The 18,007-nt window shown below is 34.7% G+C and overlaps 1 protein-coding gene across 1 annotated transcript; it reads right to left on the bottom strand.

Annotated features, from left to right (window-relative positions):
• Positions 1 to 3,783: 3,783 nt before the first annotated feature.
• LOC140873456 (urease) lies at positions 3,784 to 10,095 on the bottom strand. Its single transcript, XM_073276571.1, has 18 exons — positions 9,770 to 10,095; positions 9,185 to 9,258; positions 8,919 to 8,964; positions 8,701 to 8,806; positions 8,090 to 8,232; positions 7,526 to 7,636; positions 7,148 to 7,311; positions 6,680 to 7,058; positions 6,500 to 6,608; positions 6,157 to 6,296; positions 5,880 to 6,017; positions 5,709 to 5,800; positions 5,501 to 5,630; positions 5,222 to 5,380; positions 4,875 to 5,039; positions 4,659 to 4,793; positions 4,303 to 4,374; positions 3,784 to 4,229 (listed from the first exon to the last, which is right to left on the bottom strand). The coding sequence occupies exons 1-18, from the start codon at positions 9,893 to 9,895 to the stop codon at positions 4,008 to 4,010; spliced, it is 2,511 nt and encodes an 836-aa protein (XP_073132672.1). The 5' UTR covers positions 9,896 to 10,095; the 3' UTR covers positions 3,784 to 4,007.
• Positions 10,096 to 18,007: the final 7,912 nt, after the last annotated feature.

Below are 18,007 nucleotides of genomic sequence, written 5' to 3'. Positions count from 1 at the left end.
AATTTACTAAAATATTTTTCAATTTTATTGATTCCTAAAAACAATTGAATAACTTCTCATCCCAAGACACATGTTCTCTCACTACTCTTTATTTTAAATACATTATATTTCACACACAACAAGCCCGTTTGGATTTTGTAGTGGTTTTTTAAAATAAGTGCTTTTAAAAGCTACAATTTTTTGCTTTTAAAAAAGCTCTAATTTTGACTTAAAAAAGTGCTTATTTAATCACTTTTTTAGTCAACCAAACACCTTGTTAACTGAAAAACATTTAAAAAAGTGCTTTTTTGGTCTGGCTTTTGGGCCAACATGTGTATCTCTGTAGCTAGTATCTAATAATATCTTAATTTGGGCAAAATCTCGGTTCAGTCCTAAATGTTTGAACACATTTCCGGTTCAGTCCTAAATGTTTGAACACATTCCCGGTGACGTTCCCGGTTTGGTACCAAATGTTTCCTAAAAGTTCCCGGTTCAGTCCTAAATATTTTTTCATTGCCGATTTTGTGCCAAATATTTCTCAAAATTTCCCGGTTTGATCCTTCCATCTACTCGTGTGTTAAAACTAACACCGCGTAATGTTATATCATTTATGATTGAGTTTTATATTATTTATTATATATTTAACATTAAACAAGTTGTAAATAAAACACAAATTTATTAGAGTTTTTATCCAAATTTAAATCAATTTTACACAATGTTCAAAATGAAAATATTAAATTCATGATGCTACAAAATAAAAACTTAAATAAAATAAATAAAACTTGAGAAATTAAAATTTAATGATGTTATTTCACATTTCTATTAATTTTGTTATATTCTCATTCATGATGCTTGCACATTTAAGAAAAAATTTGTTGGTTGGAAAAAGATATATATCTTTTTAAAACTCTTTTTATAATTTAAATAATTAGTATTTGAGAAAAATTTACTATTAAATAAAACTTAATTTCATATCACTATTTTAACGGTGGTCAAATAATTCATTATATTTTCTCAATTGTTAACCATAAGTATTCTTCTCTTGAAAAATTTATTGAAAATTTCAAATATTTTGTGAAATAAGTAATACTTGTTATTTGCTAAAACATTTGTTTATTTATTTGTGATTGATAATGTTTTTAATTATAAGATTGCACCGTTCAATTATTTTTTTATTCCATAATTTTATTTTGCATAATTTATTATTATTATTATTATTATTACCTTCTATTTTATTTAACTTTTTCTTTTGTTTGTAAGTTTTTTTATCACGCTTTGTTTGTAGATGGAAGGACCAAACCAAAAAAATTTGAAAAATATTTAGGACGAAATCTGGAACGTAAAACATTTAGAACTGAACTGGAAACTTTTTAAAATATTTGGGACCAAATCGGAAACATAAAAACATTTAGGAATGAATCGAAAATTTTTGGAAAATATTTGGGACCAAACCGGGAACGTTCAAACATTTAGAACTGAACCGGAAATGTGTTCAAACATTTAGGACTGAACCGAGATTTTTTCCTCTTAATTTATGATTTAAAAAAACACACACACGCACACTCACTTTTAATTGGAGTGACAGCGGAGATGGATCACAATATTTATTATTAACCATAAAATAAAAAAATGGGTCGATTTCAGTTCAAGAATTTAATATTTTGTTCGAACCCATGTTTGGAGAATACATATTTTGGATCAATCAGCAAACTAAAAAATATATATGAAAATGTATTGATTTTAACAACTTCAATATTTTCTATCTTACAATATATTTTAGGAACTTAAACTATTAAAAATAATGATATATTATATTTTTTAAAAAATATTTTACATGGTTCTTAGCGTTGCGGGTTCGATCCTCGTGTGTAGCATATTTCCTGCTGAAATATTATGGGGTATACTCTGAGGGTTGGTCATGTTGTTTTCTCATTCAGGTCTCTGCCGCTCGTGCACATCCCTCGATTTAACCTCCACATGAGCCAATAAGTCTCTAACTCATGTGAAATAGGGTCCCCTTCGAAGTCAACCCTTTATAATTATGAATTGACAACTCCACGTCTCTACCGTCCGCCAATTATCGTGATAGTTCTCTACTTGGTACTTTATAATAATATTCTTTAAAATCTCTCTTTTAATCTTTTCAATGTGCTCGATAAATATTTTTTTTTTAAAAAAAAATAATAAACAATTGCAATGGTTCAAATTATTTGGGAGCAAAATTGTTCGGGGATAATAGCCAAAATAATCTTGTAAGTTTGCTTGTTTTGTGATTTGGTCCTGTAAGTATTCAATTTTGGGTTTTGATCCTGTAAGTTTAGTTATATTTTGGTTTTTAGTCATTTTTCATTTAAACAATGTTTTTATAACCGAACCGGTGATCAAACCGATCTAACTTAAAAAAACGATCCAACTAGTTGGACTGTTTTAACTTTAAACCATACGGTCAGATTGGAAAATCGTTTATATAATATAATATAATTAATAATATATTTTAAATTATAAAAATCGAAAAAATTATATAAATAGAAATATATATATATATATATTTATCGTAGTTTGAAAACTAAATAACTATATAAATATATTTAAAAAAATTATAACTCTAATATTAATAAATAATATTTTTAACGATGAAAAAAATTCAAATAATCATTTATATATATAATAAAATATTAAATTAAGGTTTTAAAATATAAAAAAAAACTATTTTTTCACAAAAAAACCCGAAAAACCAATTTTTCGGTTCTTAACCAGTTCTGCCTAGGGGTGGAATCGGGTCGGGACCCGTCCCATAACCCCCTTACCCGATTCCTGTCCCGATAGGAATTGAGATATTTTTTTTCTCCCGATCCCGCACCCGAAAAGTGTCGGGACCTGAATGTTCGGGATCCCGAACATTCGGGATCCCGTCGGGTCGAGAGAAAGTAATCCCGAATAATATTTTTTTTAAAAAAATTTCTATGAAAATATTTTTTTGTAAAAAAAATATGAAAAAAATCAAACAATTTTTTAATACATTACAAATAAATTAAAATTTTTTTATATATAACACTAAAAAACTAAAACATTTTTTTAGTACATTACAAATAAACTAAAACAACTACTTGATTAATAAAAAAAACATATAATTATTCATAATAAAAAAAACAAAATAAAAATTTATAACTCAATGTTAATATTAAAAAAGATAAACATAAAAAAAATTATATGGTATATAATTATAAAACATTAATATTAAAACATAAAATTTTTTAAGAAATTATTTTTTTAATTAAAAAATATTATTAAAAAATATTTTTTTATATATTCGGGTCGGGTCGGGAATCCCGTCGGGAAGGGTTGCCTATCCCGATCCCGATCTCGAAATTGATCGGGTCGGAAAAAATCCCGACCACTCGGGTCGGAAAAAATTCGGAACGAGAACGGGTTGGGAATCGGGACGGGTCGGGATTTAAGTAAAATTTGTCACCCCTAGTTCTGCCGGTTCAACCGTTAAAACGGTTTTTGGGAGTGTTTCGGATCAAATCGGTGACCGGTTCCGATTCGAACCGGTTGAACCAGTCGGTATAGTCCGGTTTTAAAAACATAGCATTTAATTGTTGATGCCACAACAGACACATCGTCATTTCTCGATGTCACTTAAGCATTTTTAGCTGTCACGTCAGCATTTTTTGATGCTACGTCAACACTCTACGAAGAAAGGAATAAAAACCAATTATAATTTAGACACTTATGAGATTATTATTTTTGCAGGCCAATTATGATCTAACATTTGGCTCTTTCTAGTGGGTGATTATGAAATATGGCAACCAGCTCTAATAATTTTACCAATATGTTAAGCCATCTTACATTTGCTTCAATGAAATGAACATTGATTCTCGAGCTCCATGTCCTTGAAACCGAGACATCAAATTGTATCAAGAGTCAACTCCTCTCAATCAATTGACAATGCAGCAACCAATGTTGCAGTTGTTTGCATATTATTCCAATCACAATATTACCTAAATGAAGAAGCAGTAAGGGATCTAGAAAAGGAAGTAATTTCGAGAGAGGGGAAGGACGTCAGCTGCTGTGCAGGTAAGAACCTCTCCATTTGCTGTCACCGTGTATGTCTCTGGATCAACTGTGATGTCTGGAAGGGCGTCGTTGAGCTTCATGTCAAGCTTTGTGAGCTTCCTTACATTGCCAACGGCTTCCACCCGTTTATCAAGTCCGTATAGCTCTTTCACTCCGGAGTCTAGAGCCACCTGTGAATGCAGGGTGCCAGTGAGAGGTGCATGAGAATAGAGAAGGAGAAAAGGAAGGAAGAGAGAGCCATACCTTGCTGACGAAAGAAATTGAATTGGCACTCCCAGCTTTCCCAAATGCTCCAAACATTGGCCTCATGGTCACCTGTAATAACTTGTATTTTGTCAACCTGATCAAGAATGTGCATATTTCGCCTAATTTGGGTTTCAATCCATTTATATGTGAATCAAAGCCACACATTTTCTGCCAAATTAATTGTATGTTGTCCAGATAATTATGTCCGAAAGCATTACAAAAGACTGAATCACAAAGCAACTACCTCTATCAGATGGAGAATGCTATCTAGAGTACTCAACTTAATAAGTCGAGGCTGAAAGATACTCCTTATAAATCAACTCAAGTTTTGAACTAATTAGTATCAATGTTACCGGTTCTGGAGTTGGGATGCTAGCATTTGGATCTCCCATGTCAGACCATGCTATAGTTCCACCTTTTATCACCATTTCTGGCTTAACACCAAAGAATGAGGGCTTCCACAAAACAAGATCAGCCAACTTTCCCACCTGTAGCCAACTCATATCTTCAATTTTCTGAATCATCAACATTTTCACAATTGATGATGTTAGAAGTTATAGTTATTCTACCTCAACTGAACCAACAAAATCAGAAAATCCACAAGCTATGGCAGGATTGATTGTGTACTTTGCAATGTATCTCTTGATCCTCGAATTATCATTTTCTGAAGTGGTGTCAATTTGCCCTCTCACTACTTTCATTTTATGAGCAGTTTGCCAAGTTCTGCAAATTACCTGTCAAGAAAAGAATATTCATAAAGTCAGTTTGATACGGCAAAAATTTCAAATCCAAAATTTTGTCATCGTGAGCAGTAATCTCTTGTTTGATCGGTGAGCGCACCAATTGCTCTCATCAGCAGTGTGACAAGGCAATTGGAACAGCGCAATAGAAAACCAAAGGTTGGAGGAGAAACCACCTCTCCTATACGACCCATGGCCTGCGAATCGGAAGATATGATACTAATGGCACCCATATCATGCAATATATCTTCTGCAGCTATCGTTTCAGCACGGATTCGTGACTCAGCAAAAGCGACGTCCTCTCTGATATCCTTGTCAAGGTGATGGCAGACCATCTGCAGAAGAATGTATTTTCAGCACACCGAGAATATAAATTTCTAATTTTTTTTCTTTTGGTTAGTAGGTACTACCCAACATGCCTAAGTCGTCCATTAGTATTTAGGATATTCACTTACAAGCATGTCAAGATGCTCATCAATCGTATTGTGAGTAAATGGGCGTGTAGGATTAGTTGATGAGGGGAGAACATTTTTTACGCCACAAACTTTGATTATATCTGGAGCATGACCACCACCTGCGCCTTCACTGTGTAAATGTCAATACCTCACATATACACAACCTAGAGAGGATCCAAGTCCCAAAAAAGAAGGAAGGATTTATTACCTGTGATAAGCGTGAATGGTTCGACCTTTAAATGCTGCAATACTATGCTCAACAAACCCAGATTCATTTAATGTGTCCGTATGGATATTGACCTATCCAATCTTATCATACATCAATAAAATATTTAAAAACCATGAAGAGGCTAATCTACCGGCACGAAGAAGCAGCTACCTGAACATCATATTCTTCAGCAACAGACAAACATCTATCAATTGCTGCTGGAGTTGTTCCCCAGTCCTCATGAAGCTTTAATCCCATCGCACCAGCCTTGATTACTTCATGTAAGCCTTCTGCTTTGGCTGTGTTTCCCTATTTGATGCAAAAAAAGTGATAATACGATATTAACACTCACAAGTCTCAGTTGGGACGGCAACAAACTCAAGCTGAAATCAGGAAACACGAAAGGCTTGTAAATGTGTGAACTTGTATCATAGAGCACAGTTCCTACTTTTCCTGTGAAACCGAAATTGAGGGGTAAATTGTCTGTTGATTGCAACATTAGTTTCATGTGAAATGGTGCTGGTGTACAAGTAGTAGCACGAGTTCCATCAGCAGGCCCTGTACCACCTCCCACCAATGTCGTGATGCCTACACACATTTTATATTACTTAATAATTAATAACAAAATATGAGAAGAGAAACATACTCTAACAAGATGTATTGACTGCACTTTATAGAACTGAAAGTGCCCACAAGAGATGTAAGGAGACATGCATCTTTATCAATAAATGATTTTTAAACATGCTCGGTGTAAATAAAATTAGAGAAAATCAAGGTCAGAAAAATCTCACCACTTGTTATTGCTTCAAATGCCAATTGAGGGCATATGAAATGCACATGACAATCTATAGCTCCTGCGGTAATAATCATTCCTTCTCCGGCGATAACCTCAGTATTTACCTGCTCAGAAAAATTAATGTACTTAGAGACTAAACCTAAAAAATGCATGTCCCAGTAGATCATGGACTCACTCCTATTATCATATTGCTCAGGACTCCGTTCATGATATCTGGATTGCCTGCTTTTCCAAGAGAAGCAATATTACCATCTTTAATGCCTATATCAGCCTTAAAGATTCCCGTATAATCAACTATCACGACATTTGTAATAACAGTATCCAAACAATCCAATGAAGAATATCCACAAGCTTGTCCCATTCCATCTCTCAGAACTTTTCCACCACCAAATACACACTCATCCCCATAGGTGGTAGAATCTCTTTCAATTTCTGCAAGTAAATCAGTGTCTCCAAGCCGAATTTTGTCACCAGTGGTGGGGCCATACATATTAGCATAGGTTTCACGGTGCATTGAATGCGAAAAAGGAGATCCTTCTTCAATGAGACCTTCTCTGAAAAATCATAGACAGCATATTCATAACCATAAGAATGGATTCAAATTCAAAACTGGAAAAAACAAATGTATGAGGAGCTAGCGGACATGGCATTTGTTTCCTCCAGATCACCAAATCCTCCTTCATGTACAGTTTTCATCACTTCAGTAGTTTTGGTCTCATCCACCATACCACCAGCAATTCCATTTCCTCCCCTGATAACTTGTGTACCTCCAATCCTGACAAGAGTAACACTTTTGGAGTCCCCTGGCTGACAAAACAGAAGCAGTAAATAAATAAAGAATGGAAGCAACATCATCCGAAATACTTTTACTCCAATATAACAATTGAATTCGAAATAAAGTAAACATAAATGCAAACTTATGTAGTAGATGTAGCAGATATTTATGGTGATTTAGATTTAAAGATAAAAACTTTGTTGGTGGAACGGCTAAATCCAAAATACAGCATGTCAAAACTTAAACCTCAAAACGTGTAGCTGTCCCAGCTGGTATATTTAACCGCATGCCATATGCTTTCCTCCGATCGAAAACCAAATATGGATTGACCTCAATAAAGTGATAATGACTCCCGACCTGAAAACGAAAATAAACAAATATCGAAAAAATTACAGTTCGGACTTATTTATATGATCAGTTAGCAAATTTATCTGTCATGTAGTTGATCATCACTTGACCTGCCAATAGTTATAAACGCCATTATGGAAGAGAACGGAACATTGAATCAATAACTAGTGTCCATGGAATTACATGCCCAGAAAGAATGACTGGTAATCTGAAGCTAAGACTGGATGGAGAGTAAAAACTAAATTGGCCAATGTGCAAACTTTCGTAATAAACAGCCCGAAATTATGTTTTCCTTCCCTACATTTCAATGCATAAAAAACTACAAGGTCCATATAAACAATACACTAAGCATTGTTCTGACACCAATTTTGAGTAAGAATATATAGCAAGCTGGTGCCAATATATGTAGAAGAAAAAAAATCAAGAAGAAAAAAACAGAAACAAAGTTTTACGAATGAGTACCTGAATTGGCCTGTCTCCCGTGTTAGTAACTTTGAGAACTATGCATTTTCTTCCGGAGTTGATTAAAATTTGACCTGGCTTAGCTATTAATTCACCAGGAATTTTAGCATATGAAACTTCCGGAAACCTGTCCACAGAAGGAACTGCAATCCAAATGTGCACCATACTTCAATAGCTAATTACAAAAAATCTGTTCCCCCCATAAAAAAACAGAAGTAGATAACAAATTATGATTCTATATTAAATTATACTCTACATATTGAATTCTTTGTGGTCGTGCTTTTTGAGGTGAAGAGCAATTTTTGCCATCTCAACGGACGGGAAATAGGAGAATGGGAAATTAATGAAAACATTAGCTATGACATACATTCTGTAGGCTTATGATGGCAAGATATAACTTTCATGGCTTTGTCACGCAAGTTTTGATTAAATTTCTTCTCAAAGAGTAAATAATAAGGAGAAATTTCGTCCACTCAACTTAACTCCGTTGAGGAACACTAGCAATTTGCTAAGCTAAAGAATACTGGTTTCTAACAAGGGATGAACTAATGCCTAATGGCCTGGCAGTAGTTGAAAAAAACACAAGAAATGTCCTTTAGCCAGATAATCACCTGGAAGAAAGGAGCCATGTAAAGCCAGCTCCAGATTTCCGTTTTCACTTGATATAGGATCATGGATTGTGATCAACTTTGTCCCATCACGAAAAGTTCCCTCGACCTATATGTGCAATCATGAGCTAAGTTTACTTTATCAAAATATAACCAGCCACAGGGTGAATATAATTGCAAAAGGTAACAGAATACTTCCTCAAAACAACCATGATTAATACCTGAACCGTATGCAGAAGATAATGAACAGATGGGAGAACTTGTCTTCTGCAAATACAAGAAATCCTTAAATTATTTGATTTCTGCTGACAGTCATCAAACACTCATCTCTATAATATCTATAACTTCTTGCAAACAGTCAACAATTAGAGGTTCTGGAAATTTTCATGTTCACATTCACATTTCCGACTGAGAACAAGGTCATCCGCAGCCTGCATGAAACTATGGACTTAACGAGAAACAAGAACAAAATATGTAACATTATTACCTTCCCAACAACTGCCTCCCAAGATCCATCAACTCCACAACACTCTTATCACCATCGCGCACAAATTCCAAGATCTATTCGCCAACAAAAAATTTTGCATCAAAGGCATACTAATGATCTGTTTGAATTCACCATTCATAAAGAAAATCGCCTAGGAAAACATGGTCATTGGTTTTTAAAAACACGGCAAAAGAAAAAAAATTTGTAAACCCAATTACATTTCTTGAATCCATGAAATGCTATATCAGAATTTTTCTAAAATAACAATGATGATGCTTACTCTTTTTGAAATAAAAGTGTTAAAAAAAAGATCTAATATTAGATTATCAGCTAATTGAATAGCAAATGAATTGGTTTTAATCATATTTATTGGATTTCATCAATGAATAGAAAGCGTTGACCATCATCGATTTATCATATTGTAAACCAATCTCCAAATTGGACTCCGTGCATTTATCAGAAAACGGTAGATAAAAGCAGCAATAAATCGGAACCTTGGTGTAACAAGTGGAGTAATCCAACAAAAAAAAATCAACACTGTTATAAGATTTTTCAAATCCTCGGTAAGCTTCAAGAAAGAAATACCTGAGATGCCAAAAGAGCAACAGATTCAGGGTGATTGAGTCTTAATCCGCGAGCCAAACGCTTCTGGGCTAATGCTCCAGCATTATGGAGCATCAGTTTGTCCACTTCTCTGGGTGACAATTTCATGTCTCTGTATATTTTTCGCAAATATCCGCAGCAAATGAAGTGATTTTGAAGCAAAATATCGAATCGAATCAAGTAAATTGATGGCTAATCGCGAAGTCAAAAACAAGAGAGATTCTGTGAAGTGAAGTGAAAAAACACAATGATGTTTCTTCTGGTTTAAATTTGGGCCAAATTGCAATTTCTTGTGGTTTGAATTACAGATGATTTCGTATTTGCAAACAAACCCCCGTGGAAAATTGAAAGCTATGAGCCTATGATCATATTCCTTTTCCTGTCATTTAGTAGACGGAATTGGTCAACCCAAGGACCTACACTTATAATTTGACGGACCAAATTGCAACTAACCTCAACACATCATTGGATGGGCCGGGACGGAATTTGGCGGGCCAAACTGTAACTCACCTCAACACACTATTAGGTGGCCGGGACGAACCACTTTTTAAACGGGTTGAGAAATCGTCAACTCAATTCATCTATTTTGTATGGTCAGATGGACCAAACCGACAAATATAACTCATTTTGTCACCTCTAGATGTCAATGTCACATAGATATAAATGAAATGTTTTATTTTATCTCTGAGTATTTGTCAATTTTCATTAAAAAAATGCGAGATATCACTAGAGCTGTCAAACGGACCAACTCATGGCGGGGCGGGTCGGTCCACCAAAAACCCACCTTTTGGCGGGTCGATGGCGGGCCGACCCACCATCTTGGCGAGCTGAAAATTCTCAACCCAACCCAACCCAAGGTGGGTTGCGGGTTAGGCGGAAAGGCCCGCGGGTTGGATCACGACAAATAAAAATAAATAAAAAATATTATAATTAATTATAAATATAATTTCATAAATAAATTATTAAGTTTCAGGGCCGGCGGGCCAACCCAGGCCCGCGGCGGCCGGCAGGCCAACCCGCGCGGGTCGCGGGCCTAGGCGGGTTGGCCCATCTAGACCCATTTTTTGTTGGGTTGCTTAAATTGTGCGGCGGGTCGGGCCAACCCGACGGGCCTAACCCAAGTTGACGGCTTTAGATATCACATAACTAAGCGCATTAAAATAGGGATAGACATTCTTGGTGTATCATAAATTAACCTAATATAGAAAAATAGAGTTGTTTATATAATTAACATTTTATTTGGGGCCGCATATACTTAGTGAGTTATTAATTTTTTATTAAAATAATGATTGAGAGACGATGTACAGTTTTACCATCCGCCTATAATAAATAATCTTATGTTTAATTTTGTATTCATGTAATTTGGATTATAGCTAAATATTGTAAATTAATATTGATTCACACATGTGTGTTATTTTCATTTATCAAAATCATTGTGTATAAAAATATTTATTTTAAAAATTGATAAAATTATTTATAAAAGAGAGATAGAGAAATTGGGAGTTAAACAAATGAATCAAAGGAGAGTATATTAGCATTTTTGTGGGGTTTTTTTTTTAAAAAAAAATTGTTCAAGATATGTTATACCTTATATAATTAAGAATGAGATATCTCATGAAATTAGGGTTGAATGACAGACCATAAGATTTGAGGAGAATTGATTTTTTACAAGTAAACAACGGATGATATTGGATTAATAATGTAACGTTCAGAAATTCGTCACGTAAATCCGCATGCATAACTAGGGGATTTAATAACTTTAAAATAATGTGAAAATGTGTTAAATTCTTTTATGAGTTATTATGTGAATTATGTGATTTATTTGCATGTTTTAAATATTATTTTGGCATTTAAATCGGTATGATGTGATTTATGAATTTAATTGAGAAAGCTTATTTTATGATCGCGTAGGCGGGACCGTGGACGGACGAGATGTTTGTTTTCATCCAAAATATTTTATGAGATTTTTAGTAGCCTTAAAATATTATTTTAAGGTATTATTTCGAGAAAATTATAGTGTTTATATATATATATATATATATATATATATATATATATATATATATATATATTTATAGGTCCGTTTTTACCCAAGATAAGTCATTTTAATGACTTTTATTAAGCTTTAAAAATACCATTAATTATAATTTCGGGATTTAAGATTAAATATCAAATTTATATTGTATTTAAGAGTTTTAAAATTCTATATGTTTAGAGTCTATATTTATCTTAATTATCTATTTATTTATTAAACCCAGATTATCTTTTAAAAAAAAAAAAATTTACCCTATCTCACGCTTAAACTCTCTAAGCCGCCTTCCTCATCCTTCTTCTCCATCTCTCCTGTTCTATGTCAGAGAACACAACACACACGATTTTTCTTGAGGTTTTTGGCAAGGAATTTTCAAGCCGTTCGTCCCGGCGAGCCCGATACTCGTCAATTTCTTCGTTTTATCTAAATCTTCAACAAGGCACGCTTCGAATCCATTCTTGGCCACCGTTTAAATCATATACACTGTTTTAAGCATGAGTGATCTGTTTATGTATGTGTTATTCACATTTGAATCATATTTTTTCATAGTCATGCATGATTCACGTTTTTGAGTGAGATGACACGATTTTTGATTTGATTTTCTTGCATGGTTGTTCGAGACTGCTACCTACTGGTTTGGAGTCCTATCTAGAGTCCTTAGGGTTGGTTTGGTGTGGGGTTTCGACCTTGTACAGGGCTGGAACCATGGTTGGGCGTGGCTCCTCGGATGTGCAGGCCACGCAGCAGCAGGTTGGGAGAACTTGAAATCGGGTTCTACATGCTGGTCCTTGATCGGACCAGGGATGGACCGAGGGCTAAGGGTTCGAGTTAGGGTCCTTAGGGGCTGGTCCAGAGGGTGGCTCGGTCTTGGAGAAGGCAGGAGAAGGGGCTGGGCGTGAGTCAAGCAGCATGTGGTTAAGGGTTGATAGTATAGCAAATCGTGGCGGTTTCGGGATTCCCGAATAGTATGTCGCTAGGGCGGTGTAGGGATCGGTTCAAGGCGAGACTTGGTTCGTTGGAACCGCCCAGACGTGGGCTACGTCTGGGAGGTGGAGTTTCGGCCATTCGGCGGCCGGAGCTGGCAGGCAGCAGACCATAAAGTCTGCTGCTACATGGCTTAGAGTAAAGAACAGGGGGGGAGTCTGTACGTAAGTTTATGGGTTGGGAAATTATTTTCTTTTCTTTTATTAATTATTTCGGGTTATGGGTTTTTAGGCGGGTCGGGCTTGGGTCTTGGGTCCGGGTCCAGGTCGGGTCACGTCTTGATTGGTCAAATTAATTTTAGTCCGGGTCTAGATTATTAATAATTAGGCTTGGATATTTTATTTTAATTAATTAAGTGTTTAAGTTAATAATTTATGGGTTGGACTCGATTAAATTAATTAATTAGACTAATTTAATGGGCTTTAATAATTATTGAGGTGAGCCCACTAATTTGTCATGGACCGTGTGATCCATGAGAATTATTCGGTCAAGCTGTGTCGGGTTTAATAATTTTATCGGTCTAATTTATAAGTTAATGATTAGTTAATAATTTTATTAATTCAACTTTAAGTTAATAAGTTGATGAGCCTAATTTATGTTTTAATGAGCCCATTAGTTTTCCATAGGCCCGGAGGCCCATGAAGCTTAATGGGCCAGGTCAGGTTGGGCTTTTGGGTTTTTGGACCAGTCTAAGAATTTTTGAGTTTAAGTCTAGTGGTCAGCAACTCGAACAAGTCCATGGAAAAATAAACATCCGTAAATATATATTTAATTCATGCATGCATTTTTATTAAATATATAAGTATGATTTTTAAGAAAATAAATTAAATATATATTTACGGACAAATTTTCCTGAAAATAAAGAAATAATGAGAATTTTTATGATAAGTTTAATTGCATGTTAAGAAAAATATATTTTTATGGAAGTTGAAGTGAATGTGGAAAGTGATGTAGTTGGAGGCCGGGATACCTGGGCCTGGTGACCTTCCTAATGATGTTTATGTATGACGAGCTTATGGATCCAGCTGAGAGGGCTGGTGAAGTGGCAGCACAGAGGTGGAAATCCCACCGCCACGTACGTTGGTTTATAGATTGATCAATCGCTTAGTATGATGCCACCGACATGGATACGACCTGTTGAGAACTAATAAATCATGATAAGCTATTTTATGAGATTTATTAAGTATGATGATACATGTTTAGCATTATGATAAATCAGTATAATTATTTTATTTCATGTTTATATGTATATAATTTTAAGATCATGCACGTATATTTATATTCACGTATTTTATATGATGTGTGCTTGTGTGTGGTTTAATTTTGTTATATAAGGATAGAACGTGTTGAGCCTCTAGGCTCACTAGATTTAAATGGTGCAGGTGAGCGGAATGTTAATGAAGTTAATGTGTTCCTGACTGGCGGCAAGGGCGTATGAGTATCCAGGCGGCTAGAACCCGTGACCATAGCTCTATCACGATATTTATGTTGAGATATAAAATATGTATTTTTCGCACATGTTTTATTATTTTGGATTTTTAGTATATGCATGGATTTTAGATTTAAGTATTTATTTTCTAAGTTTTCATGGATTTTTGTGAAAGACATATTATTTAAGAATTTTATTATGGAAATTTTTATAAATGATTATTTAGTAATTAATGTTAGGTATTTAGTTGCATGCTTGTACTTTTATTATTATTTATGTTTATCGTGTAGATGCATATTAAATTAAGAAAAGTTATTTTTAAGTATGATGTATATATATATATATATGTAATGCATATATATTTTTATATTCATTATTTTAGAATTAGAGATAGAGATAAAAAAAAAAAAAATCAGTAGTACTTTTAGGATGTTTCATTTGGTATCAAAGCCATGGTCCTTGGAGGGTTACTAGCCTGCTACACGGAGCTCAGAAGCCGCACTGTCAGTCTGTAAGTTTTAAGTGCTTTAAATTATGATTTATGCATGGGACACAAGAGTTATGTTTTTATTGATTTATGAAAATGAGAATTTAAACTTATGACAGTCTTAAAGTTAAAAATACTTAATTATGCAATGCGGTTACGTAGAGAATTTATGGAAATTACAGTATGCCTCTAAGATGCGTTACACACCAGGATGACTAGAATGATATATGTTTAGAAAATTAAGTTTGATAATTTATGAGACGTAAGTTTGACATTTAGATTTGTAGATTAAGTTATGATTTTAGATTTAAATTTGACAAGTTAGGAATTTTTTTTTTTGAGATTTAAGTTGAATTTTAGATATGTAAATTAAGTTATGTTTTCGGGATTTAAGTTTGAAAATTAGTTTTGAAAAATTTTAGTCATATGTTATTAGACGACTAAGTTAAATCAAATTTCGAGAACGAAATTCCATTTAAGGGGGAGATAATTGTAACGCCCAGAAATTCGTCACGTAAATCCGCATGCATAACTAGGAGATTTAATAACTTTAAAATAATGTGAAAATGTGTTAAATTCTTTTATGAGTTATTATGTGAATTATGTGATTTATTTGCATGTTTTAAATATTGTTTTGGCATTTAAATCGGTATGATGTGATTTATGAATTTATTTGAGAAAACTTATTTTATGATCGCGTAGGCGGGACCGTGGACGGACGAAATGTTTGTTTTCACCCAAAATATTTTATGAGATTTTTAGTAGCCTTAAAATATTATTTTAAGGTATTATTTCGAGAAAATTATAGTGTTTATATATATATATATATATATATATATATTTATAGGTCCGTTTTTACCCAAGATAAGTCATTTTAATGACTTTTATTAAGCTTTAAAAATCCATTAATTATAATTTCGGGATTTAAGGTTAAATATCAAATTTATATTGTATTTAAGAGTTTTAAAATTCTATATGTTTAGAGTATATATTTATCTTAATTATCTATTTATTTATTAAACCCAAATTATCTTTTTAAAAAAAAAGATTTACCCTATCTCACGCTTAAACTCTCTAAGCCGCCTCCCTCATCCTTCTTCCCCATCTCTCATGTTCTATGTCAGAGAACACAACACACACGATTTTTCTTGAGGTTTTTGGCAAGGAATTTTCAAGCCGTTCGTCCCGGCGAGCCCGATACGCGTCAATTTCTTCGTTTTATCCAAATCTTCAACAAGGCACGCTTCGAATCCATTCTTGGCCACCGTTTAAATCATATACACTGTTTTAAGCATGGGTGATCTGTTTATGTATGTGTTATTCACATTTGAATCATATTTTTTCATAGTCATGCATGATTCACGTTTTTGAGTGAGATGACACGATTTTTGATTTGATTTTCTTGCATGGTTGTTCGAGACGGCTACCTACTGGTTTGGAGTCCTATCTAGAGTCCTTAGGGTTGGTTTGGTGTGGGGTTTCGACCTTGTAGAGGGCTGGAACCATGGTTGGGCGTGGCTCCTCGGATGTGCAGGCCACGCAGCAGCAGGTTGGGAGAACTTGAAATCGGGTTCTACATGCTGGTCCTTGATCGGACCAGGGATGGACCGAGGGCTAAGGGTTCGAGTTAGGGTCCTTAGGGGTTGGTCTAGAGGGTGGCTCGGTCTTGGAGAAGGCAGGAGAAGGGGCTGGGCGTGAGTCAAGCAGCATGTGGTTAAGGGTTGATAGTATAGCAAATCGCGGCGGTTTCGGGATTCCCGAATAGTATGTCGCTAGGGCGGTGTAGGGATCGGTTCAAGGCGAGACTTGGTTCGTTGGAACCGCCCAGACGTGGGCTACGTCTGAGCGGTGGAGTTTCGGCCATTCGGCGGCCGGAGCTGGCTGGCAGCAGACCATAAAGCCTGCTGCTACATGGCTTAGAGTAAAGAACATGGGGGGGGGGGGGGAGTCTGTACGTAAGTTTATGGGTTGGGAAATCGTTTTCTTTTCTTTTATTAATTATTTCGGGTTATGGGTTTTTAGGCGGGCCGGGCTTGGATCTTGGGTCCGGGTCCGGGTCGGGTCACGTCTTGATTGGTCAAATTAATTTTAGTCCGGGTCTAGATTATTAATAATTAGGCTTGGATATTTTATTTTAATTAATTAAGTGTTTAAGTTAGTAATTTATGGGTTGGACTCGATTAAATTAATTAATTAGACTAATTTAATGGGCTTTAATAATTATTGAGGTGAGCCCACTAATTTGTCATGGACCGTGTGATCCATGAGAATTATTGGGTCAAGCTGTGTCGGGTTTAATAATTTTATCGGTCTAATTTATAAGTTAATGATTAGTTAATAATTTTATTAATTCAACTTTAAGTTAATAAGTTGATGAGCCTAATTTATGTTTTAATGAGCCCATTAGTTTTCCATGGGCCCGGAGGCCCATGAAGCTTAATGGGCCAGGTCAGGTTGGGCTTTTGGGTTTTTGGACCAGTCTAATAATTTTTGAGTTTAAGTCTAGTGGTCAGCAGCTCGAACAAGTCCATGGAAAAATAAACATCCGTAAATATATATTTAATTCATGCATGCATTTTTATTAAATATATAAGTATGATTTTTAAGAAAATAAATTAAATATATATTTACGGACAAATTTTCCTGAAAATAAAGAAATAATGAGAATTTTTATGTTCATGCATCATTAAGAATTTTTATGATAAGTTTAATTGCATGTTAAGAAAAATATATTTTTATGGAAGTTGAAGTGAAGGTGGAAAGTGATGTGGTTGGAGGCCGGGATACCTGGGCCTGGTGACCTTCCTAATGATATTTATGCATGATGAGCTTATGGATCCAGCTGAGAGGGCTGGTGAAGTGGTAGCACAGAGGTGGAAATCCCACCGCCACGTACGTTGGTTTATAGATTGATCAATCGCTTAGTATGATGCCACCGACATGGATACGACCTGTTGAGAACTAATAAATCATGATAAGCTATTTTATGAGATTTATTAAGTATGATGATACATGTTTAGCATTATGATAAATCAGTATAATTATTTTATTTCATGTTTATATGTATATAATTTTAAGATCATGCACGTATATTTATATTCACGTATTTTATATGATGTGTGCTTGTGTGTGGTTTAATTTTGTTATATAAGGATAGAACGTGTTGAGCCTCTAGGCTCACTAGATTTAAATGGTGCAGGTGAGCGGAATGTTAATGAAGTTAATGTGTTCCTGACTGGCGGCAAGGGCGTATGAGTATCCAGGCGGCTAGAACCCGTGACCATAGCT

The sequence above is a fragment of the Henckelia pumila genome, unplaced genomic scaffold, assembly GCF_033568475.1.
Source record: "Henckelia pumila isolate YLH828 unplaced genomic scaffold, ASM3356847v2 CTG_601:::fragment_2:::debris, whole genome shotgun sequence".
NCBI lineage: Eukaryota > Viridiplantae > Streptophyta > Magnoliopsida > Lamiales > Gesneriaceae > Henckelia > Henckelia pumila.
This window is presented reverse-complemented; position numbering and strand designations above follow the sequence as displayed.